The sequence below is a fragment of the Abramis brama genome, assembly GCF_963993115.1.
Source record: "Abramis brama genome assembly, chromosome: 2".
NCBI lineage: Eukaryota > Metazoa > Chordata > Actinopteri > Cypriniformes > Leuciscidae > Abramis > Abramis brama.
The window spans coordinates 58,701,265-58,727,568 of NC_139964.1; the positions used below are offsets into that span (position 1 = coordinate 58,701,265).

A 26,304-nucleotide genomic window follows, 5' to 3' on the forward strand; every position below is an offset into this window, starting at 1 on the left:
TAAAATGCAAGTTTGATTTAACTTGTGAAGATTACACTGCCTTTTCCCCCATGTGATAATATCTTTTATTACAATATTCTATATATATTTCAATTTCAATAAGAAATTAACTAAATATTTGATGGCTGAACCAAACACCAAAACAGGCCAATTTCTGTGTATTTGATGTGTTTGGCACCCTGTTAAGTTTTGAGACTATAATGTGTGTCTAAAGAGTTTAATTTTTAGACAGGAGGTTCAAAATGTATAGACTGAATCTAATGTACACACAAACATAACTGTAGAGACTGTTCAGATTAACACCACTGGTAAAAATGATGAACATGACATGATTTCATCTTAACCTGTTTCTTCTCATTATTTTAAAAAAATGCTCTTACACTGTTTGTTTTGTTTCTCTCTTTTCGGTGGAGAGTAATCCAGTGCAATTGACTGGACTGACTTATATTTGAAATCATTTTTCAAAAATCATCAATTTATTCACTGATACCTTTTAGCATAAATGCTTTAGTTGACAAAGCATCTACTAGCTGCAAGCTTAAATTTCATGCTAACTGCCTGGTGTGAAAATGTCAGATCAAAACAATGACAACAGACCTCCTGTGCTGTACCATACCTGACATCTGGAATTATTAAATGATACTCTGCCATTTGTAAAAAACGTATCGGTCTTGTCCTTTGTATGTGTGATGGTCAGTGTTGGGGAAAGTTACTTTTAAAAGTAATGCGTTACAATATTGCGTTACTCCCTAATAAAGTAACTAATTGCATTACTTAGTTACCTTTTGCATTACTTTTTCTCCACTGGGCTGGGCTTGCTTGTTTGAAATGAATATGCCTCAGGCTGAAGGATATGCAATTGAACGCCTGCACAGTAGAGATCAATAAATGGGAAAGCAAAGTAACTTGCGTTACATAATTGAAAATGTAACTTGTTTTGTTGTAAATTTAAAAGTAATGTGTTACTTGTTACCTTAAAAAGTAATCTGATTACATAACTGAAGTCATTTGTAATGCATTACCCCCAACACTGCTGATGGCTGTGGATCGTTTTTCGAGGACAGGTGCTTTCTCGACATTACATCAGATGGTCTTGCTTAAAAAATATTTTTCCAGAATAGCATTAGTCTTTCTTTGAATTTCTGCAAAGGCCGTTTCTGATTAACCTTTCCATCCATACTCAAAATGTGGCCTTATCTGAAGGACAACACATGTAATCTTTGAATATTATGCAAGTTCCTGCCTAAATGAAATATTATGTTGGGTTACCTGAAAAAAATATGAGATGAGCAGGTTTTGGAAGATGTGGGATTATTTATTTGAATGTGTAACCCCGTATTGCATCAAACATATGTGGTTCAAGTATTAAAAGAAAAAGGGAAATTGGGAATTCAATGAAAAAGTCAAAAGTGAAGACATCATCATGTTAGTCTCAAAAGGTGTTTTTCAAAAAAAAAAAAAATTAAATATTTTCTATGTTCTCTGAATATATATAGAGGCCTCAAAAAGTATTTGGATACTTAAGGCGCAATTAAAAATGTTTGACATTCCTTCAGATAACAAAATTTAAAACCAAAAGTAAAACAAATTCACCAATTCAACTTAAAAAACTTAAGTTCAGTTGCTGCCTTACATTTTTTAAGTATAAACAAATTGGATGTCATTTCAACTTAAATTATATTTCCATAAAAGAGTTGAATCTCATAACTCTAAAAAGTTGAAATTGCTTAAATTATTTTTATGACTAAGCAATGATCATATATTTTTTTTACAGTTGAAGTTACTTTTGATAGCATATTTGGTTAGCAGACAGTTTGATATTTTGTCTCTAATGACAATTTATGTGACCTTAAGTGTTCAAATACGTTTTAGGGCCACTGTTTTTTCTGTATTTACATATTTGGAAAAGTAATGAAGATAAGTATTAAAGTATGTACAGTCAAGAGAAAGGAAACACGTTGCATGAAGCAGTATACTGAGTTCTTGGGTTTTCGAGAAAAGGCTGGGAGTTTCCCTCATATTTACTGTCCTGGACTGGTTATGCAGGGCCAATGACAGCGCAGGTCTTCTGTCCTCTGGAGGTGTGTGTTTGAGAAGAGGAGCGAGACGAGGGTTCATTAGCGCTCTCTAACAGATCCTTCAGTTTCGGATGAAGTTCACCCCACACATCACCCATCTGAGGAATGAAAATGCACAGTTCACACACTGTAAATAGTGTTGAACTGCTAAAATAATCAGTTGAAGTAATAGAGTTGTTGTGTCATTGGAAATGTACCTCTTTGTGCCCTTGTATTTGTGAGTGGACAAATGTCCCCAGTATTGAAGTTACAAGGGGCAGATGGGTGAAGACCATCTGGGTTTCTTGATGCAGACACAAAAGGGAGAAGTAGCTCCTCATCTCCATGGTGATAATCGTGTTTTCCTGCTGTAGGAAGACAGAATTATAGTATTTAGTTCACCTGTCAGTGCTGTGGATTTTTTTCTGCAGGTTACATTGTTATGCCACTAGGCAACAAAGTGAATCATTCACTCGTTTCGTTCAAACGATGATTCATTATGTGTGCTCGACGCTCAGTTGATCCTACTTTGACTTTGTTTGATCTTTTTCCATTGGCAGAGCAAAAGTGGACAAAGCAATTGGAAGAATTGTGTGTAAAATTTAAGTTACTCAATATTAATGTCATGTTTGTATAAAACTATTGTATAAAAGCAATATCACAATATCAGTTAAATTATAAGAAATAATTAGAAAATAAAACACTAACTAAAAAATATTAAATATTTGACTTGTTTGTGCTGAGCGGCCTCTCGATTTTCCATGTTATAGTCGCCTGACTAGTGGCGGGTCTGTGTGAGCAATTTCATAAATTTTTTGAGAAAGGAAAAAAAATTTAAAGATAAAAAGGAGAAGGTTTAGGGAGAATCATCCTGCCATTTTGTAAATATTAAGTAATCATGTTATCAATAACAAAGTTTTATGAGTATTTTAAAAAGTATTACATTTTTGGAATCTGATTATATAATCTAGATTACATATATTAATATTACCCAGGACTATATTGTGATTTAAATCCGAGTAAAACGGCTTCTCGAATAAGAAAAAAAAAAGTAGAATGGGACTTGATTTTGTCCATTGCTCATGGAGTTGTACTTTTTTAAAACACATATTTATACCTTGCTTTTTTCCATTCCACTGCCTTTTTTTGTTGCAAAAAAGCAAAGTTTGTTGTGTGTGAATCACCCCTAATGAATCTATTGGACTGACTCATGAGCCGTTTTGAGTGATTCATTCTAAAGAACCAACAAGGACCAAGAACAATTTGCTCACAAGTCAGACATCATTATGGATTGTGAGCAAGTTTTACTGTACCCATATGTGCACGTTAATATTTAAAATGGATATTTAATATAGAAATTTCTATTCCATTCTCCATGCCAGATTTTATTTTCTCCTAATATTCCCAGGCTGTAAATGTGTGAGCCCTGCTGAATTACTGTAATGTTTTTGTTGTGAACAATGTAATTTTACTATGGCAATAGGAGACCTGTATACCTCAGTTTGGTTAAGTAGTTTGTACTGTATATGTTGGTGGTGCAATACTGTATGTGTTACCTGTGCGAGTCGAGACTCTGGCTGCTCAGTGTTGCTCTGGTATTTTAAGTGTGTAGCCACAGGCCCGCTGCGCTTTTCTAACGCTCTCTGATGCTCTAATAACACACCGCTGTCATGCCGATCACACAAGTCCTATACACACACACACACACACACATACACATGTAAATATATTAACATCGGAATGTCATTACAGTTGAATTGTTAAAGTGTAAAATGACCATCCTTTCACAATCATACAAACTCCATCTTATACCAGCTGCATATGCCCCTTTAACATCCATACTATTTTGCGGCACAAATTGATATGAAAAGTTTTCTACAGACAGAGCTCACTTTATACGACCGCAGCTGTTCGAGGAGAAGGTTCAGTTTCTCCACCACTTCATCCTCTTCTCTGCTGCCCTGGAGTATTAAAAGGGGTTGGAAATTTTCAGTTTAATTTCTGTTCAACCAAAGCAAACTGAACAAACTGTAGCAAGAGTCATAATATCATGGGTGTATATTATAATAACACTTTTGTTCAGTGCAGATCAGTGATCTGCGTCATTTTTGTAGTGTTGTTTGTGATTAGACGAATGCTCAATAATGATCTGTTTTAATACCTGGTGTGCAGCTTTGTCTGCGAGAAGACCAAATTCTCCTGACATCTCTACGAGTGATTTCCTCTGTGTTTTCCATGCTTTGCTCATTGTAGCGTTCACTGGCAGGTCTGGTGTGTCCGAGCCCAGTTCACTGTTGAAGAATCAAGTGATAACCTCTGACTTGTCCACACAGACTTTCATATTTTCAATATTACTTATCAGGGTTAATATCGTTAAATAAAATTAAAACCATTAATGACGTTTCCGTTACTTGAAATAAAATAACCATTAATTGAAATAAAATAAACTATAGACATTTTACACTTTTTTAAAATTTCAAACTAGTTGCCAAGGCATTTGATTTAACTTGAAGTACTAAAATAACTAAAATAAAATAAAAATTAATAAAAACTACATCAAATTACTTTACAAAATGACATAAAAATCACTTATAAAACTTTAACTTAAATTAAAATAAAGAAATTATTCAAAATATTAACTATAATATTATATTATAATACAATAATATTATATTAATGATACTAAAATAACACATCATAATCATTTACTATTTATCATTCTATAAGTGTTAGAAACCACACCATGCATTTGGTTTAAAGGAACACTTTTAAATATTAAATAATTAATCATTTAATGTTAACATTGATATCAAGTTGTACAATTGTACAATTTAGCTACATACAGATTTTAGATATTTTATGATATTATATATTAGATTCTATCACTATATCATTATCTTGATTATAAACATTTTTTTTCATATTTCTATGAAAATTAGAAAGATGGATGGATGATGGATAATGATGAATTGGTTTACCTCAGGTCTTTTCCAAACATGAGCAGATCCGTTGAGTTTTCTCTTGAGCGCTGAGCCATCCGCTCAGCTACATCTCTGAGTTTATTGAAACTGCTGTGGATACTTGCAATGACCTCTCGATTAGCAGCAGCCTGGCTCTGCATGTCCTCAGGAAGGTTCACCTTAAAAATGACAATATTCATTTTGTGTGTTAATTTCCCTTTCAAGAAGTACTGTGGTACGTACAGTGTTCTTTGATACCAATGTCCCAGACAGCAACATAGTGTCGGCCCAGATCCGGCCCACATCTGGTACACGTTGAATCCGCACGTGCCAGATGTGGGCCAGATCGTCAATACCAGACAAATTAACTGAGGAAACTCTTTACACGACACCGTTTTCAACTAAAAACGTTAAACTTTTTATGTTTACCGTTTATAATCGTTTATACGATAACAGAGTTTTGGGTGACTAAAAACACAAACTTTTGAAAATAGGTTTCAAAGTGCAAGTTTTTGAAAACGGTCTCCGTGTAAACAACAAAAACGCAAATCTCTGAAAACAATGACGTCATGCACATACGTACTAGCCTATTACATGTTCAGTCTATAGTGTTTCACTATATAGTGTAAAACTCAAAGGAAAACTTCTCTGTTTTAAACATATCGTTGTACGATATGTTTAAAACAGAGAAGCGCAGTAAGTCGCTTAATGTGCGACTTAGTGCTTAATGTGGAGAGTAATCAAGATAAAACAGAACAGTTGTGTATGATTAATTAACAACAAGGGCACACAGGCAAACCAGAACAGAAAAAAACATAACATAGCCTACATGTTACACTTACTTCTGATGTAACTGCATTAAATACTGTATACTAGAACAATTCTGTATAAAACAATAGTGGATTTAACATCAAAATGTAACGTCTAATGTTAAAATGCTCTTTAAATACTTTGGTCAGTTCAAGAATAATTTATGCAATTTTATATTATTTATTTGAAAGAATTAAAACTGGTTGAGGTTGAAATGGGATTTAGAAAGAAATTAGTAGGCTAGCCTATAATAAGTAATGCAATACTTTTTAGAGAGTCATCTAAACACACTAGTGTTGAAGATGCTAGTAGCTAGCAATTAATTACTTTTTAGAGTAACTTACCCAACACTGTATACAATACCATGATATTTACATGGAATATCAATTTTTATTTCATGTCTTTGTTATTTTTTACCCACCTTGCCATGCAGCGCTATTTGGGAGGTCAGAAACTCGTCCCCTGTCTTTTTATATGCATCACGCATCTTGTTTAGAACATCCTGTAACATAAAGAAGGACGAAACCTGATAAACAAGTTTTTATTAAACTTCTGGAACAAATGTTTGATCAAACTATTCCTCCTAAGATGAATAAGTTTGACTGCCATCTGCTGGTTTGCAGGACTTACTGCGCTGCTTACTGACAGAAAGATGTTGACCAACTCATCTCCTGCTAGGACTGGATGTCTGATCACCAAAGTCATGAACCTTTGTAGACCACGGCGGCGACTATCGTTAAACTCTCGGTCTGATACTGAGTTCAAAACTAAGAAGTAATAGGAGAGACAGAAAAATAGAGAGTTTTAGTGGCATTATAGGAGCACACTCATTTGAAGACAGTTACGGTAGTTGAAATCTCACCTCCTTTAAGGATACGCTTCGGGGGCAGAGACGGGACCATCCTGTAGATGAACTTTTGCAGCAGCAGACTGTGGAACACCTCAAAATCACTGTATCTGCGTTGGACCGGGATCTGGAAACACTAAAAGAGATGGAATAGTTTAGGGATAGGCCATATGTGTGTGTTATGCTGCATGATAAATTGTTAAAACACCCACATGATCTTATTCCTAAAGAGTCAGAGGTCACTCTTCGGCCAGAACATAGTTTATAAAGTTATAAATAAGGATTTTTCTTACAAAAACACAACGCTTCCCTTCAGAAGGCCTTTATTAACCCACTGGAGCCGTGTGGATTACTTTTATGATGGACAGATGTGCATTTTTGGGCTTTAAAATCTAAGTTACCATTCACTCCCATTATCAAGCTTGGAAGAGGCAGGATACTTTTTAATATAGGTGAACTAACCCTTTAAAGTTTCACATAAAGTTTGTATCAATTACAATGTTACACCAGTAGGTGGCGACAAGTGACTATTAAAACATTTATTTGTCATTGAATCATTCAATCGAGAGATTTGTTCAAAAAATGCTGATTCATCCAGTAATGAAACAAGTGAAGTCTGTATAAGTGAGTCATTGAATCATTCAATCAAACCGATTTTTTAAAAATAAATAATTGATGAATTCAAATTAATTAAATATTTTTAGATAGACTGCAGCAATTAACATTTTGTCTTTACATTAACATTTAGAACTTCTAGTAAATTGCATGTTATTTTGTTTAGTTGTCAGAATCGTGGGGGAGTTGTGATCTCTTTTTAAAAAATAAATAAATTGTGACTGAATTTATCCAGAATTGTGCAGCTCTAGTGTGTGTGTGTGTGTGTGTGTGTGTGTGTGTGTGTGTGTGTCTAGGCCTATATAGAAAATTGAGTTTACCTTGCTAACAATACGGTACTCCACATGTTTGAGGAAGGGCAGTCCTTTCCTTCGGGGCTCTATCTCCACCAGGACACTGTCCCCCAGCTCTTTTAGCGACAGCCCATCCACCAGGGCGCTTTGTTGACCCAGATGCATTTTCTTTGCACCTGACAACAAATGCACAAAAGGTCCAATTAACAGTGTGCAAATTATTTAGTGACTTCCAGGAGGGTCAAATTGTTAAAAAGCTCTGTAGAAAATTTAAATGGCATAATTGAGGTTCATATTGTTCAACCCAGATTGCCTTTTTTGCGCTTTTTCAGCCCAACGTTAACTTACGCAAAACACTAATGCTTTTTGTTTTTATGTTTGTTTTATCTAAATTGTTTTATTATACCATTCAAAATCTACCTTTCAAAATTTGGGGTCAGTACAAGTTTTTTTCTGTTATTTAAATTAATACTTTTATCCAGCAAGGATGAATTAAATTGATCAAAAGTGACAGTGAAGACATTTATAATATTACAAAAGATTGCTATTTCAGTCACACTTTACAATAAGGTTTCATTTGTTAACATCATTTAACAACATTATTTAACATGAACTAACAAATGAACAATATCCAGCATTTATTAATCTTAGTTAATTTCAACATTTACTAATACATATTTAAATTCAAAACTTGAATCTGTTAACATTATTATGCAGTGAACCAACATGAACAAAGGTTAATACATGTGGTAAAAATGTAATGCTCATTAGTTCATCTTAGAACATTAACTAATGTTAACAAATGAGATTTCAAATAAATGCTGTTCTTTTGAACTTTATTCATCAAAGAATCCTGAAATAAAATGTATCATGTTTTCCACAAAAATATTAAGCAGCAATAATAACAAATGTTGCACCAAATCATCATATTAGAATGATTTCTGAAGGATCATGTGACACTGAAAACTGAAGTAATGATGCTGAAAATTCAGCTTTGCCATCACAGGAAAAATTGACATTAAATTAAAACAGAAATTAGTTAGCCTATATATTTTAAATAGTAACATTATGTAACCATGTTGATGTTTGTTATTTTGTCAGTTATTTTTACTCTATAGATAAGGATGATTTCGAATTTGAAATAATAGTGGTTGATTAATTGAAAATTCAATATCCATTTTGTATTATATAATACTCATGCAAATTACTAAAAACAGGGAATATTGTGATGGATTTGGATTCATCCCCACCCAATATGGTTTAAGTGAAGCGTTTTAATCTTCTGTAGAACAAAGTGACCTATTTCACATCAGATAACACAAGCTATGCTTCAAACGAGTATCCATGACTATTTTTCGTGTAAATAACTGTGGGGTGGTTTATGTTTATGGTGCATAAGGTTTGCTGAGGCTCATGTAAATGCATGAGTTGTGATTTTGCCATTCAGCATATTTTAACAAGATTTCCCCTATTTTAATTATGAATATTTCTGTTTCAACATAGGTATCTTAAATATAAATACAATCTCCTAATGCTGTCTGTCCGTCTCCCATGTCTCAATGTGTACTTAGGTCTATATATAAGCTCTTTGTGAAAATAGGATTTGTTACCTTGACACTGTGGCAACAGGTGATTTCAGGTGATCCTGGAGAGCAATGCACTGGCCTTCGAAATAAAGACGAGAACTTGCTATTATAATTCCCATATAGCTACATGACTTATATGACAAAACACATTAACATTGTTTTAAACACTGTCATATAATACAAAAAGACAGGCTATGTCACTTCTCTTAAACGTTCACTGCAGTGAAATCAATATATGCCTTGAACTATAAATATAGTTCTTTGCACTTCTGATTTAAAAAGTGTATCCATTTTAAGATCCATTTAAAATACATTTCTAATACTTTATCTTTAGTAGTTTTTGTAGACATGAATGCACAATTTTCTTCATCAAATGCACAAGCTCTCATGAAAATATTATGTTTAGTTTTTTTGAGTGAAATTGTTTTAAATTTTCCCTTAAAATGAAAATTCTGTCATCATTTACACACCCTGAAGTTGTTTCAAACGTTTATGAATTTCTTTCTTCTGCTGAACACAAAAGAAGATATTTTGAAGAATGTCGGTAACCAGACAGTTGATGAACCCCATTGGCTTTCATAGTAGGAAAAAAAATACTATGGAAGTCAATGTGGTCCATCAACTGTCTGGTTACCGACATTCTTCTTTTGTGTTCAGCAGGAGAAAGAAACTCATAAAGGTTTGAAACAACTTGAGGGTGAGTAAATGATCATTTTAAAGTGAACTATTCCTTTAAGATTGTTTCTTCATATCCTTACCAGATTGCTGATGTGTATGAAGTTGGCTTCGCTTTGCAATCCCCAAGAGACCTTCGTTCGCACCTTGACTGCCCTCTTCACGCTTAATGCCTGACTGTGACTGTATATAGACCAACAACACCAACAGATCAGATAACAGTCTTTTCTCTCTCTCTCTCTCTCTCTCTCTCACATCAGCAATCTCTCTCTCTCTCTCTCTCTCTCTCTCTCTCGCTTTGCTCTTTCCCTCCCCTTCTCTTTGCATCCCTCAACACATACATATGACCATTAATCATCTTAAGAGGATAGGAGCTCTTTAAAAAAAACATCACAGCCTCTTGGCAGGCAATCTGGAATTAAAGCTTGTGTAACTGGGTTATAATAATGAGAGTGGCAGGCAAAAGATTTAGGTTTTTTGTAAAGCTTTGCAACAGAGCTGCTTGATAACTATAGAGACAAGCAGAGAGGTTATCTCATGTTACCTACACATTCATATACCCCTGTTTTCATTTCATTGAAATAATTTTAATATTTTATTATTTTATTTTATTTTAATTTAATTATTAAATAATTATTAATTATTTTAATAAATAGTCATAGTTTTAGATGAATTATTAGAGTAACAGGTGGCTTTTTACACGCATGTAATCCCCAAACCAAATCCATCTATGAGATGTCTATCATCACGTGTGGGTAATGTGATGTGGTAGTACTACCAATACAAGGTCATAGCCTAACTGTTTTTACCCCACAGTATATCAATTGATAGAAGCAGAGCAGGATTATGTCCCCTGTAGCTTCTCTGTTCACTGTTTCCGTAACATTATTTTAATGACTGTCATCTTCAAGCATCTCACTTTCTATTTGATAAACTAGTATGTTATATATATATAAATAGCCTACAGTTTTCAAGTAGCTACATTTTGACATTAGTGACACATAAAGCCCAGCATGTTTCTACTTCTCATAAAAGCAATTACATATTTAAAGACACAACCTATACAACCCTAACCCTACATATATACATAATAGGCTACATATACATACATACATAAATAGACTACATGCATACATTAGGCTACATACGTAGATACATACATACATAAAGAGTGATTGGGTGAATAACAAAAAAGAAGGAATTATGGAAAGAACAAAATGGTGCTTTAAGAAATCACATATTTTAAGGAAACTACACATAATATGAATGAAGCTGTATTTCAAACAGGCGACCGCTCACAGCGTGCGTAGGTATTGCGCAGTGCTGACGCACATGAACACGTTTGGTTTGATGTTTATTGTCATGTGAAACATTTTCAGTTGCTAGACGACAGTAATGCACATTACATCCGTACAGCGAAGAGAGACGCGAAACGACGCTGTGCGACATTATTGCGTTACATCTGTAGCTTTCACTCACAATATCGTCGTAGGATCTGTTGCTTTTCCTAACGGCGACATCAGGAAACAGCTGCATCTTGGGAACTTCTTAACAGCCCCTAAACACTTCAATGCTCGTTTATGCTGGTTTATATTAGGATTTAACGTTACATATCTTTGAAATTAGAAAAATACAATTTCCCGCTGCATCATAAAACTCGGACATTACAGGTCGTACCTCCATAGATCATATACTCTATGAGGAAGGATTATGGTCCTGTTGTTTGTAAAAGGTGATGATAAAATAAACACAGGCCATCATCACAGGCTATAATGTCTGTGGTAGCTGGAGAACTTGTCACAGAAGAGGAGGTGGAGGATCTGGTAAGTAACGTTACAGTTACAGTTCATGATGCTTATTCATATAGATCTCCTGGACTGTAACACTAGCAAAAAGTATGCTACCATGTGTTTTGGATATGCACTATGGTAAAAATACATTGCTACCACGCTATATAAAAGCGTGTCATGGTAGTGTAATAATAGTAGGCTAGGCTATGTATATGAATGTTTCATAATATATCCATATGTATTTTTATTAATGTCTCATGCATGTGTAACTTATGTTGTTTGTTTTCAAGGCAGAGGACAGTCTCTGTAGCAGCTATGCGTCTGACACTGAAAAGGTGAGATAGACAGTCTTTAAAGACGAAGTTACTTTTCTTCCCTATTGTGATGTATGTCTGAGTGACACGGCTTCCCGAACAAGAGAGAATTTAGGACGGGACTTGATTTTGTCCATCGGGAATTGATTGGATCATTGTGGTTTGCTATTGGTCGATCTCATGTGAGTGACAGTTTGCCCCGCCCTCGCGCCAGTAAACACGTCATCAGAGAAGAGATGTTGCTGAAAGAGGGAGGGGAAGTTATTTTGATTAAAGATTAGGAGGGCATGGATAAATCATTTATAATAAATACAGCAATATTACATTAAAAAACAAGAATTGTCAATTTTGATTACATGGTGACTTTTAAGATTTTAGGCTAATCGGTTTCCTTAGTTCAACTGTTGCACTTTAATTCTTGGATCTTTGCGCCAATATGGTATCACATTTATGTGTCTTGATTGTTGGATTTCTTTTCAGAAGTCAAGAAAAAAGAAAGTTTCAGGCAGACCACCTCCTTCTCCTAGTAAGTTTAAGACTGCCACACAAATGCCACCACCTTTTCTGCGCATTATATCAACACAGTATTATAAAAAAGTGAAAATTAGCTTGTTTCACTGTGTTTACTTAATACAGCTACACTGCAAATATGCCTTTAAAATAATACATATTTTTATTTAAATAAAGAGTCACCGTACCTGAACAGTGCAAACTTGCATTTGAAGAAAACTCCAGTAACATCATGGAGGACGGTGAAAGGGACACTGCTCCAAAACTGTAAAACCCATCCGGCTGGTACACCTAGGGACGTCTGGCTGCACTTACAGAATGATGGACAGGGTCTGTTACTATTTTTAAATAACTCTGCATTTAATGTTTGGTAACACTTTATTTTACAATGTCATTGTTACTTATATTACATGTAGTTACTGTAGTAATAACTATAAATTATGCATAATTACATGCAACTAATCCTAAACCAAACCAAACCCTAATCCTCCTTACCCTATAGTAAGTACATGTAGTTACTTAATATTTCTCCGCACTTAAATGTATAATTACAGTGTAACAAAGACACCTTAAAATAAAGTGTAACCTTATGTTTCTTCTACCAATTTTTTTTATTTTTCAGACACGTTTACATTCTAAGAACCAACCAAAGTTCAGATCTGCACCTCAACATAAAAGTGCAATTTTGCTTCTCAGATAAATGGAACTTGTTTTAAATGTTCAAACATTTTCTGGAAAACTAGACAAAACAGATCATCATCACAGAAATCACATTCAAAGCAAAACTGTGTGCTCTATCATGGCTATGCATTTGAAAGACATGCAAATATATTTAACTCTATAAACCATATTGTTTGCATTTATTTCTAAGGCCTTTGCTAAAATTACAACATGCTTTCTGCCCTCTGATTGATAGCGTATACTTTTTTTTAGCAAGTAAAAGTCCTTTTAGTATAATTCTAAAAATGTCCACCTTCAGGTTGTGGTGCACATGTATTTTTGCTGTAAAATAGTTGCTGATTTGTTTAAAGTCATTTTAAATATATATATTTTTTTCAAGATCAACATTTACTGGACTGAAGCAAGCAACTTAGGCTTAATTAATTGTCCATACATCATGTGTTTTTTTAAGGAAATCATGTTAAAATGCTTTTAAAGGAACATTTATTTGTACATCTTCATTGTATTGTAATATGTGCTTTATGAGTACTAGTAAACAGCCAATATCCTAGTAATATGCATGCTAATAAAAAACTAATTAATAATGAGAATTGGACCCTAAACTAAAGTGTTACCGTCAGGCTTTACAGGGTTACATTTTGTTTATTTCAGGGAAGTCTCCAAAAGGAGCAGATTACAGTGTCACACAAACCAGCATCTCCATGACCAGCACACCTGAATACTTGAAGGAGGCCTTAGATATTAAAAAACCTAAATTTTCCCGGTCTCCATCTAACGGTGAGATAAAACTAAATATATCAAACTTAAATTGTTCATATAACAGGTTTTATTTTCTAATTTTGTCACCATGTTATTTATTTTTTTACAATTCTTTATCAGGTTATGTTCCAGGGACCCCAGTCTACAAAGAAAAGGAAGAAATGTATGATGAAATAATTGACCTAAAAAAGGTGATGCTCACCTCTCGCACACTCACTCGCTGATGTAATACTGCAAGTGTTTTTCAGGATGTGTATTTAGAATTTTGATTACATCAGATTAAAAAAAAATTCAACGAATTTGGATTTATGTAAACTCTCAATACTATCAGTCCTATATGTATACCAGGGATTAGTGGTTAGGATTAGTGTGTCCCAAATCATAGTTTGTTAAAAATAGCATGCCAAATGTTCCTGGATGGTGTATTATTTCCATTGGATTTCAGGAAAATATCAATGCGAAATTCAAGGAAATGTTTTTTTGCGATTTATTTCTGTACTGCGTAATTTTGTCTAAGATTTCCTATCACCAGCCTAGAATGTTGCTATCTATGAACTAGAAGTATGCATACTGAAATTGCATGTACACATATTTTCTCTCCCTTTTCTCAGACCATCCAATCCCTAAAGGCTGAATCTGACAAGATGAAAGCCAAGCTGCGTCGTCTTGAAGAAGACAACACAAAGAAAGACAGACAAATCGAACAATTGCTGGATCCAGCGAAGGTGATGAGCAATTGTCAGTAAATCCAGCAGCAGAGATGAGCTTGAATAGTTTATATGAGTGTTAACATCCCTTTTATTGTGTAAATTGGTAGCTTAGTGTGTGGCCTGTTTTACACCAAATGCGTAACTGCAACTGCCATTATTCTTTCAAACTGAGAAGAATATGATTTATGTTTGGGATCAGATTTTTTGAATACTACATTTTTTTATTTAATTTTCAGAAATTAATACTTTATTAATCAAAAATGCATTTAATTGATCAAAAGTGACAGTAAAGACTTTTACATTGTTCCAAAAAAAAAATCTGTTTAAAGTAAATGCTGTTCATCAAAGAATCCTGAAAAAAGTTATTTTCACCATAATAATAAGAATTGTTACTTGAGCAGCAAATTTCATATTAGAATGATTTCTGAAGGATCATTTGACAATGAAGACTGAAGTAATGATGCTGAAAAGTCAGCTTTGACATCACAGGAATAAATTACATTTTAAAGGGGTCATGAACTGGCTATAATTTAATTTTAATTTTAATTTTTTTTATTTTAATTTTTTTATATTGATGTCTGAGGTCAACTTATGACGTTCGCTTGGTTTTTACATTCAAAAACATCAAAATGAAAAAGTAATAGGCTATTTTCTACCCTGGTTTTGAGCCTAGCTCCTGAAACGCTCGGTTTTTATGGGCGTGCCGCATTGAAGACTTGGAAGTAAACACCCACTGCTATGATTGGAAAACAGTTTTGCATATTATAATGAGTTTCATGTAATGCGCGAATCGGTGGGCGGGGCTAAACAGGCAGTGTTGAAGTAGGCGTTGATCTTCTTCTGCGGAGGCGGTGTTTGATACCCTTTGACGTCATAGATCCCCACTTTGAAAAACCGTTCGCTGTGCCTGGTGTCAATAACAGCTTTTATTGGACTAACAAGGACGTTTTCAGTTCTGAAACTTACAGGATATTCTTATAGTATGATGACCTCTTATATGTCAAAAGCTCAAGGAAAATTTGATTTCTCAGTTCATCACCCCTTTAATATATGTATAATATATAATCATTTTTAAATAATTATTTTTGCGTTGATCTTATAGGACCCAGATTATGCAAGGGGTTTAGTGGACAGAAAGACCGATCCTAGATCAGTGAGTATACTGTTATTAAAACAATCTTGTTTCTTAACTTGATGAATGATATAAAATAAAAACTGTATTTCTCTCTTTTTAAACACACCAGATCATTAATGGACTGAAACAGAGGATTCTACGATTGGAGCAGCAGTGCAAAGAAAAAGAGAATGCCTTGAGGTCTGATGCCAAGTGATTTATATTATACAGTCATGCAATTAATCAGGTTATGGTGAATCAAAACAGTATGAATTAACTTAACAGAACTTCAACATGAGAGTTGTAGGCTAAGTGGAGTCAAAAAAGTTTTGTAGTTTTCATGGAGACGATAACAGTATCGTTTTCAAAAACTTGCACGTTGATACCCGTTTTCAAAAGTCCTAAAATGCAGTAGTTGTGTAAATGCGGCAAAAACGCATGAAAAGTTTTCAGTTTTTTGTTGATAACAATGTTGTGTAAACACCCCCTTAGACAGTAATAATAATAATATGATAAGACTATAGGCATAAAGATGTTCTGAAACTCCAAATTTTCCATTGAAATTTTCACTCAGTATTTAATATATTATGTTGACATAAACTAGAGACTCCAATGTATGTTGTACCTAAACTGATGAATTGTGTATTTGCCATTACAGTCAGCTTCAGGGTGACCTCAAAACTACCAACATGCAGGAAATGAAGATCACTGTAGAAACCTACTTTGAGGAGGTAGCTTATATTATTTGATATAAACTAAATGTCTTTCACTATATATTACCTTCTGTTTTTTTTGTTTTTTTTTACCAATACATTCTTTATTTTTCATGCTTAGGTACAAAGATTGCGAACACTGTTGGAGTCAGCTGAGAGAAGGTACAAACATTGTTCATTTTACTCATAGTTTGATGGTTCCTCTTGATTCCATGTGATTTGTATCAGTCTTTCTCTCACTCTTTTTTTACTCTTTATTACTCTTCAGTAATAAGATGGAGAGCAAAGACATCAGGCGCCAGAACAAGACCCTTAGTGCGACAGTTCTGAAACTCACAAAGACTGTTCAACAACTGGAGGACGAGAACCAAGAACTCAAAAAAGAATTGACACAGGAAGAGATGAGCATGATGGACAGCCCTGTGTGCCGCGCCAAGGGTACTTACATTTACAAAGGCGCACCTTAACTTAGATTCACAGTAGAACTGGAAACCAAACATTGTTTTCTATGAACAAAAATACTGGCTTAAGCCAGCCTAAGATGCTTAGCTGGTCTTAGCTGGTCTGTTGACTTGGCCAATTTGGTGTTTAACTGGTTTAGTTGAACGGCCAGCTGTTCTCCTAGCATGACAAGCTGAAATGTGCAGAAAAATATTTAGTATTTAAAATGATTCCCACACCCAGGGCTGAATTCAGTCAAATGATATCATGATATTCAGTCATATTTTAATGTTTACAGGTTATATGGATTGGAGTAAACAGAGACTTGTGCGACGAATCCTGGAACTTGAAAAGGTATATATACAAAGTTCTGTCATGAAACTCTAGATGGCACAGGCTAATAGGTCCTTAGCTCAAACTGCTTGCGATCATATCATTCTCTATAGAGCACAGCTGATTGTTTTCTGCTGTATCAGTAGCCAATGAGCTGGTGTGCTAAACCTTCAAATACTTGATTAGCTTTTGCCTTTAGCAGTGCAGTGTGCTTTCAGAAACCCTCCAACTTCCCCAGCTCCACCTGTATAGATCTGCAATGGGTAATGCATATAAGCTATATTGTACAGCAGCAACATGTCTTTGCTTGCTCACAGCAGCGTGTCGTGTATGCATTGGCAGTTGCAATATCTGTACTAATAACCAACAGCAGCAATAACAGCAGCAGCAGCGTAGCAGATCTATCAAATATATCGCCATATATACAGTATATATATGTATAGATACTGTATATGTATCTATCTATTTGGTCTTAGCGGAATAGATCTGCTACGCTGCTGCTGCTGTTGGTTATTGTAGCATTACTTGTAGAAAGTAATGATCATGTCCATCATCAAATACATAAAGTATGTATTTTATGTTTTTTGTTTATTTTTCTGTACAGCACTTTGGTCCACTTTGGTTGTTTTAAAGTGCTTTATAAATAAAGTTTGATTTGATTTGATTTGATCATGTGAATGTTGTTTGTCTCATTTTTTCAGAGAGTCGAGCAGATGAAGAATCTTCATATTATTAAAGCATCAGACTCACAGAAGAGCTCAGAGGAGAAAGCCACTGAGCCAGAATCGGCCAATCAGAGTGATTCTGTCAACACAGAGATGGAGCCGTCTGAGATTACCGAGAATGATGTGCATTTGAGGGGAGCATTTAAGAAACTGGCAGAAGAGAAAAAGAAACTACAGGAAAAACTATCCCAGAGAGAGTGAGTGTACTCACAGCATACACACTAGCATTAAAAACATTTGGGGTCGGGAAGATTTTTAGATTTTTAAAAAAAGAAATCTTTTGTGCACACCAAGGTTGCATTTATTTGATTAAAAAAATGTATATTGTAAAATAGTATTACAATTTTAAATATATTTTGAAAAGTCATTACCAAAAAAAAAAGACATTACTCCAGTCTTCAGTGACGCATGATCCTTCAAAAATCATTCTAATATGCTGATTTGGTGCTCTAGTAATATTTTATATTATTATCAATGTTAAAAACAGTGGAAACATGTCCCATTTATTATATTTATATTTCTGAAATGTTTAATGTATTTGAGAGTAATTCTGATTATTTGCATATTTGCCTTGTCTTATCAGTGAAGAGATAAAGCAGTTGTCTGCTGAGAAGGATGACGGTCTGAAAGAGGTAGAAAACGCGCTGAAGGAGCGAATTAGAGAGCATGAGAGTCTCATGCAAACACACAGGTTTGTAATATAAACATAATGAAGGAATCAAGAATTAAAACTATATTTTGGTGGTGTTTTGGAAGATGCTGAATTCTCACAAGATTGAATCATACAGTGAGGAAAATAAGTATTTGAACACCCTGCTATTTTGCAAGTTCTCCCACTTGGAAATCATGGAGGGGTCTGAAATTGTCATCGTAGGTGCATGTCCACTGTGAGAGACATAATCAAAAAAAAAAAAATCCAGAAATCACAATGTATGATTTTTTAACTATTTATTTGTATGATACAGCTGCAAATAAGTATTTGAACACCTGAGAAAATCAATGTTAATATTTGGTACAGTAGCCTTTTTTTGCAATTACAGAGGTCAAACGTTTCCTGTAGTGTTTCACCAGGTTTGCACACACTGCAGGAGGGATTTTGGCCCACTCCTCCACACAGATCTTCTCTAGATCAGTCAGGTTTCTGGGCTGTCGCTGAGAAACACGGAGTTTGAGCTCCCTCCAAAGATTCTCTATTGGGTTTAGGTCTGGAGACTGGCTAGGCCACGCCAGAACCTTGATATGCTTCTTAAGGAGCCACTCCTTGATTATCCTGGCTGTGTGCTTCGGGTCATTGTCATGTTGGAAGACCCAGCCTCGACCCATCTTCAATGCTCTAACTGAGGGAAGGAGGTTGTTCCCCAAAATCTCGCAATACATGGCCCCGGTCATCCTCTCCTTAATACAGTGCAGTCGCCCTGTCCCATGTGCAGAAAAACACCCCCAAAGCATGATGCTACCACCCCCATGCTTCACAGTAGGGATGGTGTTCTTGGGATGGTACTCATCATTCTTCTTCCTCCAAACACGTTTAGTGGAATTATGACCAAAAAGTTCTATTTTGGTCTCATCTGACCACATGACTTTCTCCCATGACTCCTCTGGATCATCCAAATGGTCATTGGCAAACTTAAGACGGGCCTTGACATGTGCTGGTTTAAGCAGGGGAACCTTCCGTGCCATGCATGATTTCAAACCATGACGTCTTAGTGTATTACCAACAGTAACCTTGGAAACGGTGGTCCCAGCTCTTTTCAGGTCATTGACCAGCTCCTCCCGTGTAGTTCTGGGCTGATTTCTCACCTTTCTTAGGATCATTGAGACCCCACAAGGTGAGATCTTGCATGGAGCCCCAGTCCGAGGGAGATTGACAGTCATGTTTAGCTTCTTCCATTTTCTAATGATTGCTCCAACAGTGGACCTTTTTTCACCAAGCTGCTTGGCAATTTCCCCGTAGCCCTTTCCAGCCTTGTGGAGGTGTACAATTTTGTCTCTAGTGTCTTTGGACAGCTCTTTGGTCTTGGCCATGTTAGTAGTTGGATTCTTACTGATTGTATGGGGTGGACAGGTGTCTTTATGCAGCTAACGACCTCAAACAGGTGCATCTAATTTAGGATAATAAATGGAATGGAGGTGGACATTTTAAAGGCAGACTAACAGGTCTTTGAGGGTCAGAATTCTAGCTGATAGACAGGTGTTCAAATACTTATTTGCAGCTGTATCATACAAATAAATAGTTAAAAAATCATATATTGTGATTTCTGGATTTTTTTTTTTACATTATGTCTTTCACAGTGGACATGCACCTACGATGACAATTTCAGACCCCTCCATGATTTCCAAGTGGGAGAACTTGCAAAATAGCAGGGTGTTCAAATACTTATTTTCCTCACTGTATGTGATATTACTGTTATGTGAGACAAACTTATTAAAGCCTGATTTATATTTCCAGTGCTCTAAACAGTTATTTTTTATATTGAAAGCATTTGTGCTCCTTTAGAGGTGTTTAGAGAAATTATTTACTGTGGTTATTGTTGGAATATTGTCACATTTCTGTGACATTTTTCTGAGTGAAACACCTTGGTTACGTGTGCAGAAAGAAAAGTCATTTTAAAGGTATAGGAAGTTATTACATTTCTATGATTTTTTTTTTATTTCTGTAGAATAACATGCATTGAATCATGAGCAAGAAATTTATTAAGAAAGTATGTAATGTCAGTTTAGATGTTGTTTTATTTACAGGCAGGAGATGGGTGCACTGACTGTAGAAATCAGCTGTTTAAAAGAGAAATTAGAGGAGGAGAGAAAACTCAGATTAGTACAAGATCCAAATCAGGTAATACTTTCAAAATACTTATTAGCTACACACAGTTAACTCAAGACAGTGAAGATGGCAATTCATAGAAATGAAACTGTCACAGTCTATATATTTTCTCATCTCACAGGTTCGGGACGGTTCTTTACCATTAACACTCACAGAGCCATTGTCGTCATCAGCGGTTGCGTCAATAGAGAAGAACAAAGCAGCTAAGATCATCCAGACACACTGGCTCTCACACCGAACACGGGTTGGTACAACACATCGACATGAACTGTACTCCCACAGTGAATGCAGATTATTCATCTCTTCCTTTATTCTTCTGCTCCTTCGCTTAGGATCTAGTTCTCTTGCAATCCTGTCTCAGAGGGCATCTAATCAGGCAGAGGCAGATAGATGGACCTAAGCAAGCAGACCCAACAACCGTCCTTGTTGCCATGGTAATTCTTTTGATGGGATTTTTTATTATACACAGTTTGTTTACAGATATATATAGTTCAGTCATGAAACTCTAGAGGGTATATAGACAGATAGGTCCTTTACATGCAATCTGCTAGTCAAGTCAAATCACCGACTCACCTTCATTTATTTAGCGCTTTTAACAATATGAATTGTTTCAAAGCAGCTTTACAGTGATAATAGGAAGTTACAGCAACAGAGATTGTTTTGGCTTTACAGCAGCTCTAGAATAAAGTTATTGTCCAGCTAAAGTTAGTTTTTGATTGATTGATTCACTTCCGTTGCGAAGATCATTAGTTATTAACTTAGGCGCCGCTAACACGACACCGTTCTAACAGAAAACCCTCAATGTGCTCCGGCCGCCCATCCACACAAAACAGTGCCTGGTGGCTCGAGGACGCACTCCCGGAAATAGGTTCCAAGGTGCAAGGTGCTAGCAATCACATCATTACCAGGTGGCACACACTAGCCGCTTTTCCACTGTCGGGCCAGTGCGAGCCAGGGCTAACAGCGTGTTGGTGAGGCCAATAGCCTCGGACATCAAGCCATGAGGCCAAAATCAAGCTGTGTTTCCACTGTCGGGCCAGTTTGCCCCACAGCGCTACCCTTACAAACCCTGCCTAAAAAAACGTCACCCAACCCTACCATTTCACCAGCTGACTGAAAACTAGCTGGATTGCAAAATGAGCATGACAGAAGTGAACATTTGTTCTTTACTTAAAGACTTAAGATTCAAGTTTCGATATATGACCACTGATATACAATTTTAAACTCCTTGACCATCTATTACAGAGCCAATCCGGTATTAACACTCAGGCTGTACAGGAAGAGGAAGTGACTCTGCTGCAGGCTGTCTTTAGGGCTCATCTCAAACGCAGCACTCTGAGGATGGACAGGTGATTTAGATACATAGTGTATACACTAAATTACTACTCCACTACACTGAAATACTACATACAGTCAAACCAAAAATTATTCAGACACCAGATATAATTTTTTAAATTTTTTTTACTAGTGGGTGCAGGACACTATAGTTCATTTATAGTGAGGATAGCAAAATAAAGTAAACTTTGACATATTATGCCCAAATATTCTTCATACAGTGGACTACCAGTAAAATTTATACAAATTTGGGACCCTTTGACCTGACCATGTTTTGCTTAAGTGTGTTTTCTTTAATTGCTAATGCGACCTTTTTATACCACAGACTGAACACAAGCATTGCTTGGTAATTGGTTGACCTAAATTGGTATTATCTAACTGTGTACTTAAATTTAACTGCTGATAGCTATTCAACCTAACTCATTTGTGAGACAGTCTAACAGAAGGATGGCCAAAACTAGTGAAATATCAACTGAGTTCTTGTCATACTTTATTACCATTTTCTAAACTACAGCGAATAAACTGTGATAATGTGAAAAATGTTGACGGTGTCTGAGTAAATTTTGGCTTGACTGTATACTACACAGTTTTTGCATATTTCCACATTATGCATATTTGCAATTTTATATTATATAAATTCCATTAAAAAATAAACCTTGCACAGATGATGTTGTGCTGGGTAAAGAATGCAAGAATGCAGTCACAACAGTTGGTTTGAGTGAATATGATTGCATGCATGGCCAGGTGGTCTCCTGACAGACATACGTTGACTTGACTTTGCAGGGCGTCTACAGTGACACAGTCTGAATCTTTCATTCATCAGAAAAAGCGGAATCTCTCCACCCCTCCACTGCTGCCCACAGCATCCCCACAGGCCATGTTTACCAACAAAACGCAACCCTCAGGTGATTATTCATCTTTAATAATGTGCTTTGTTCTCACTGAGAGATTGATATGACCTCATGTTAGTATTCGTCTTTGTTCAATCTAATGAACCATAAATACATTTTGTAATCAAAGATATAAACCTGGCCATACTTAAATCTCTTATACTGACCTCTTTAAAACCACTGTAACTTGTATTGGATGTTTTTTTATTATATTCTTCTAGGTGTAATTGAAGAGAAACTAAATCCTGCTTATAATGATGAGCTACGTGACAAGAGGTCAATACCAGGTCTGAATATATAACTCATTGCTATTACACTGCCGTTCAAAAGTTTGGGTCAGTAAGATTTTTTTTAAAGAAATTAATACTTTTATTTAGCAAGGATGCAATAAATTGTTCAAAAGTGACACCAGAGGCATTTAATAATGTTACAAACAGTAGCTCAAGGGCTGTAGCTCAAACAGTAGTAGAGCGTTGGCGCTTGCAACCCTAAGGTCATGGGTTCGATTCCCAGGGAAATAAAGAACTGATAAGAATGTAAATGTGTACCTTGAAATACAATGTACGTCGCTTTGGATTAAAGCGTCTGCCAAAAATCCATAAATGTAAATGTACAAAAGATTTCTGTTTCAAATAAATGCTGTTCTATTCATCAAAAGATTCCTGAAAAAATGTTTTATGATTTCTTTAAAAATAATAATAAAAGACACTAAATAAGATCATATGAAATATTTCTTCAGCATATTCGAATGATTTCTGAAGGATCATGTGACACTGAAGACTGGAGTAATGATGCTGAAAATTCAGCTTTGCCATACAAAAGTGGTATTTTAAATTTGAAATAATATTTCACAATATTACTCTTTTTGCTGTAAATAAATGCTGCCTTGACTTACTGACCTCAAACTTTTGAATGGTAGTGTATGTCGGAAAACACCAGTATATCTTTGAATAATCTGTGATAAACTACAATTATGCTTACAGTATAATCATTCATCTATTTAATGTAATGATATATCCGATTTTGTTTTGTTGGTATTAAGAAGAGCTGAAGATCCACCAACAGCAACCAGCCACTGCGATTCCAAAGACCACTGATTCAGACGACTCTGATGGCATCATTGTGTCTCCTTCAAGGCCACTGAGAAAAAGAGAAAAATGCTTAAGTCCGTTCAATGCTAATGACTTGATTTAGCTCTTTGTTGTTGTTTTTTTACAGTTTGGACCTCAAAGGGTTTCATTAATAATCTCTTAATTTGGAACACACATTATTACATGAACAATTTAAAAGGGAATTAAAACAAACAAACTGTCATTTATACAGGCAATAATAACTGTACATAGAAGAACACAGATCATGGATGATAGATCATTATGGCTTTGTGATTTTACACTTTATTATTTTACTACGGTCACATTCTTTTGACTTCTAGGAACTGAACCTTCAAATAAGGTAGACATTTCAGAAGTCGTGTCTTCAACTCCAAAAGTGCCTTGTGTTGGAAGATCATCTTAAAACGAGGATCAGGGATTTAATATGCTCCATATACTTTTCATTTCAGATGAATATAGACATGACACTAAGCAACATATCTTATAAAGTAAGCCATTGTGTGCATTTAAGGTACACCTCTGATTTATACAAAAGTACTGTGAATCTCCACAAACACATTGCTGTATAAGAGAACTTCAAGTTCAGATTGGGGGAAAATGTCAGTAAATGCTGTTAATGCTGTCAGTGTGTTTCATGTTATTATAGACGAATCTGTATTGAACCAATAATGGCACTGAAAAAAATGTGAAGCTGCTTTCTCGTTTCGATGTCTTTTTAAGACTGACTTTGCTCTAAGAGCTCATTATTTTTTGTGCCATTGTGTTTAAATTTGTGTTAGATTTTTCTTTATTAAAGATTTGTTTTCCTGAATGTTTGTCCTTTGTGCTAAGAGTGTAAAAATACAATTTCCTCATTATTAACATAAATACAGTACAATTATGTGATCTATTATGTTTTTTTTAAATACATTGGAGGCACAAACCCCAGTATATCATATATCAGTGGTTTTCAACATTTGTCCCCAACAAGATTTGAATGTCTGATATTCCTAGTTTCTTTGAATTCAATTTCAGGACTCCTGAAGCTTTAAGAGCTGAATGTTCCTCAAGCATCCCAATCTTTTGAAACAATGATTCTTTCCCAGTTGTGGTGTACTGGATAAGATTTAAGGATAATGATTTTGAAAACAATTTTTTTATTCAAAATGACAGATAATTGATTGCCACTGCTATCAGTGGTTGTAGGTTGGAGAAGTTTTTATTGAAGTGTTTGTAAAGCTTTAACATACTTAAGATTTATTGTGAAATCTCAACTCTCATTTATTTTTTGACCAGTGAGCATCTATTAGAAATGCATATTAGTGTTAAGTGTACTATTATTGTACAATAAATAGGCCTACTACAATTGTACTGTGAAAATAATCTTACTTAGAATGAGCCATTTCTACAGCTGTTACTGTAAAATTACAGTAGATATAATATGTATGTTTACTATAAATATGACTGAAATTACATGTCCTTATTAAACATTTTACAGTAAATTAGAGCATTTCCTGTGAAATTCAATTAAAAAATAAATACAGGTGAGATTTTTCAGTGCTGTGATATAGTAGATTTGTATAAACCTTATTTTGCTGTAAATTCAGTTGTCACATACTGCATTAGTCTTTCCCTTTGTTAATTGGGTTGCGAGTAATCGATTTGACAGCACTAAATATAACCTAAAAGTAGCTTATTTTTTACGGTGTAGTTGTCACAACGAGCTAGAACGGTTGACATGGATAAGCTAAATCTCGAACCTCCGGGAATCACCTGGACAGAGTCTGCTGGCAAAGAGAGAACGCGACAGGGCTCGTAATAAAACATCGACATTGGCTTGGCTTTTCGGAGATAGCTAGAACTGAGGGGTTTGAAATGTAAAAGCAACAGCTGTTGTAATTCTCAACAGGTAAGGTATTTTATTGAACAGATAAATTCCCTAATGTAGCTCTATAACAGAGCTCATTGTAAAACATCAGGCTATCTATTGTGAAGGGTCATTTTCCGCACAGTTATGCAGAGCCGATAGCACAACCAAACAATGTTCTTCTGCAAAATACATGCAGTTTTGTCTTTTAACCGCTAGAGGGCCAAAAGTTACATGTACAGGAGTGCACATGAATAAAAAAATACGTCAGTATTAGCCTACATTAAAATATAAATTGTCAATTTTGATTTCATGTTTTTAATAGTACAGTTTCTTATGATTTTTTTTAGGCGTTTAAAATTTTGAA

General features: G+C 35.1%; 2 protein-coding genes across 10 annotated transcripts; one reads left to right on the forward strand and one right to left on the reverse strand.

The window, feature by feature from the left end:
* Positions 1 to 1,297: 1,297 nt before the first annotated feature.
* Positions 1,298 to 11,351, reverse strand: snx8b (sorting nexin 8b). Its single transcript, XM_084099650.1, has 13 exons — positions 11,323 to 11,351; positions 9,927 to 10,026; positions 9,193 to 9,247; positions 7,610 to 7,758; positions 6,690 to 6,810; positions 6,458 to 6,594; positions 6,249 to 6,329; positions 5,036 to 5,196; positions 4,219 to 4,348; positions 3,950 to 4,018; positions 3,614 to 3,745; positions 2,276 to 2,425; positions 1,298 to 2,176 (listed from the first exon to the last, which is right to left on the reverse strand). Exons 4-13 carry the CDS (start codon positions 7,745 to 7,747, stop codon positions 2,039 to 2,041), a joined length of 1,257 nt encoding a protein of 418 aa, XP_083955776.1. The 5' UTR covers positions 7,748 to 7,758; positions 9,193 to 9,247; positions 9,927 to 10,026; positions 11,323 to 11,351; the 3' UTR covers positions 1,298 to 2,038.
* On the forward strand, positions 11,156 to 24,902 carry iqce (IQ motif containing E). Of its 9 annotated transcripts, none has more exons than XR_014604188.1 (22): positions 11,156 to 11,666; positions 11,924 to 11,968; positions 12,428 to 12,473; positions 12,635 to 12,787; positions 13,790 to 13,915; positions 14,018 to 14,088; positions 14,509 to 14,622; positions 15,710 to 15,760; positions 15,852 to 15,922; positions 16,380 to 16,452; positions 16,556 to 16,596; positions 16,703 to 16,872; positions 17,174 to 17,229; positions 17,910 to 18,130; positions 18,517 to 18,624; positions 20,655 to 20,766; positions 20,876 to 20,998; positions 21,087 to 21,188; positions 22,000 to 22,103; positions 22,913 to 22,994; positions 23,201 to 23,266; positions 24,022 to 24,902. XR_014604188.1 is itself a non-coding variant. In XM_084099564.1 (22 exons), the coding sequence occupies exons 1-22, from the start codon at positions 11,616 to 11,618 to the stop codon at positions 24,171 to 24,173; spliced, it is 2,178 nt and encodes a 725-aa protein (XP_083955690.1). In that variant the 5' UTR covers positions 11,156 to 11,615; the 3' UTR covers positions 24,174 to 24,902. The 9 variants fall into 9 exon arrangements, 6 of the variants coding, with proteins under 6 accessions (XP_083955690.1, XP_083955692.1, XP_083955695.1 ...); XR_014604189.1 differs by having other exon boundaries at positions 20,673 to 20,766; XR_014604190.1 differs by having other exon boundaries at positions 24,025 to 24,097.
* Positions 24,903 to 26,304: the final 1,402 nt, after the last annotated feature.

Bases quoted from the DNA above. Each gene is read 5' to 3' on its own strand.
- iqce (XM_084099564.1), top strand. From the start codon at position 11,616: ATGTCTGTGGTAGCTGGAGAACTTGTCACAGAAGAGGAGGTGGAGGAT. The intron at 15,923-16,379 runs GTCTGATGCCAA...TTGCCATTACAG, and splicing joins GAAAAAGAGAATGCCTTGAG to TCAGCTTCAGGGTGACCTCA. The intron at 23,267-24,021 runs GTCTGAATATAT...GTTGGTATTAAG, and splicing joins TGACAAGAGGTCAATACCAG to AAGAGCTGAAGATCCACCAA.
- snx8b (XM_084099650.1), bottom strand. From the start codon at position 7,747: ATGCATCTGGGTCAACAAAGCGCCCTGGTGGATGGGCTGTCGCTAAAA. The intron at 6,811-7,609 runs GTAAACTCAATT...CATCTCTTTTAG, and splicing joins AGTACCGTATTGTTAGCAAG to TGTTTCCAGATCCCGGTCCA. The intron at 4,019-4,218 runs GTATTAAAACAG...TTAATACTCCAG, and splicing joins CAGACAAAGCTGCACACCAG to GGCAGCAGAGAAGAGGATGA.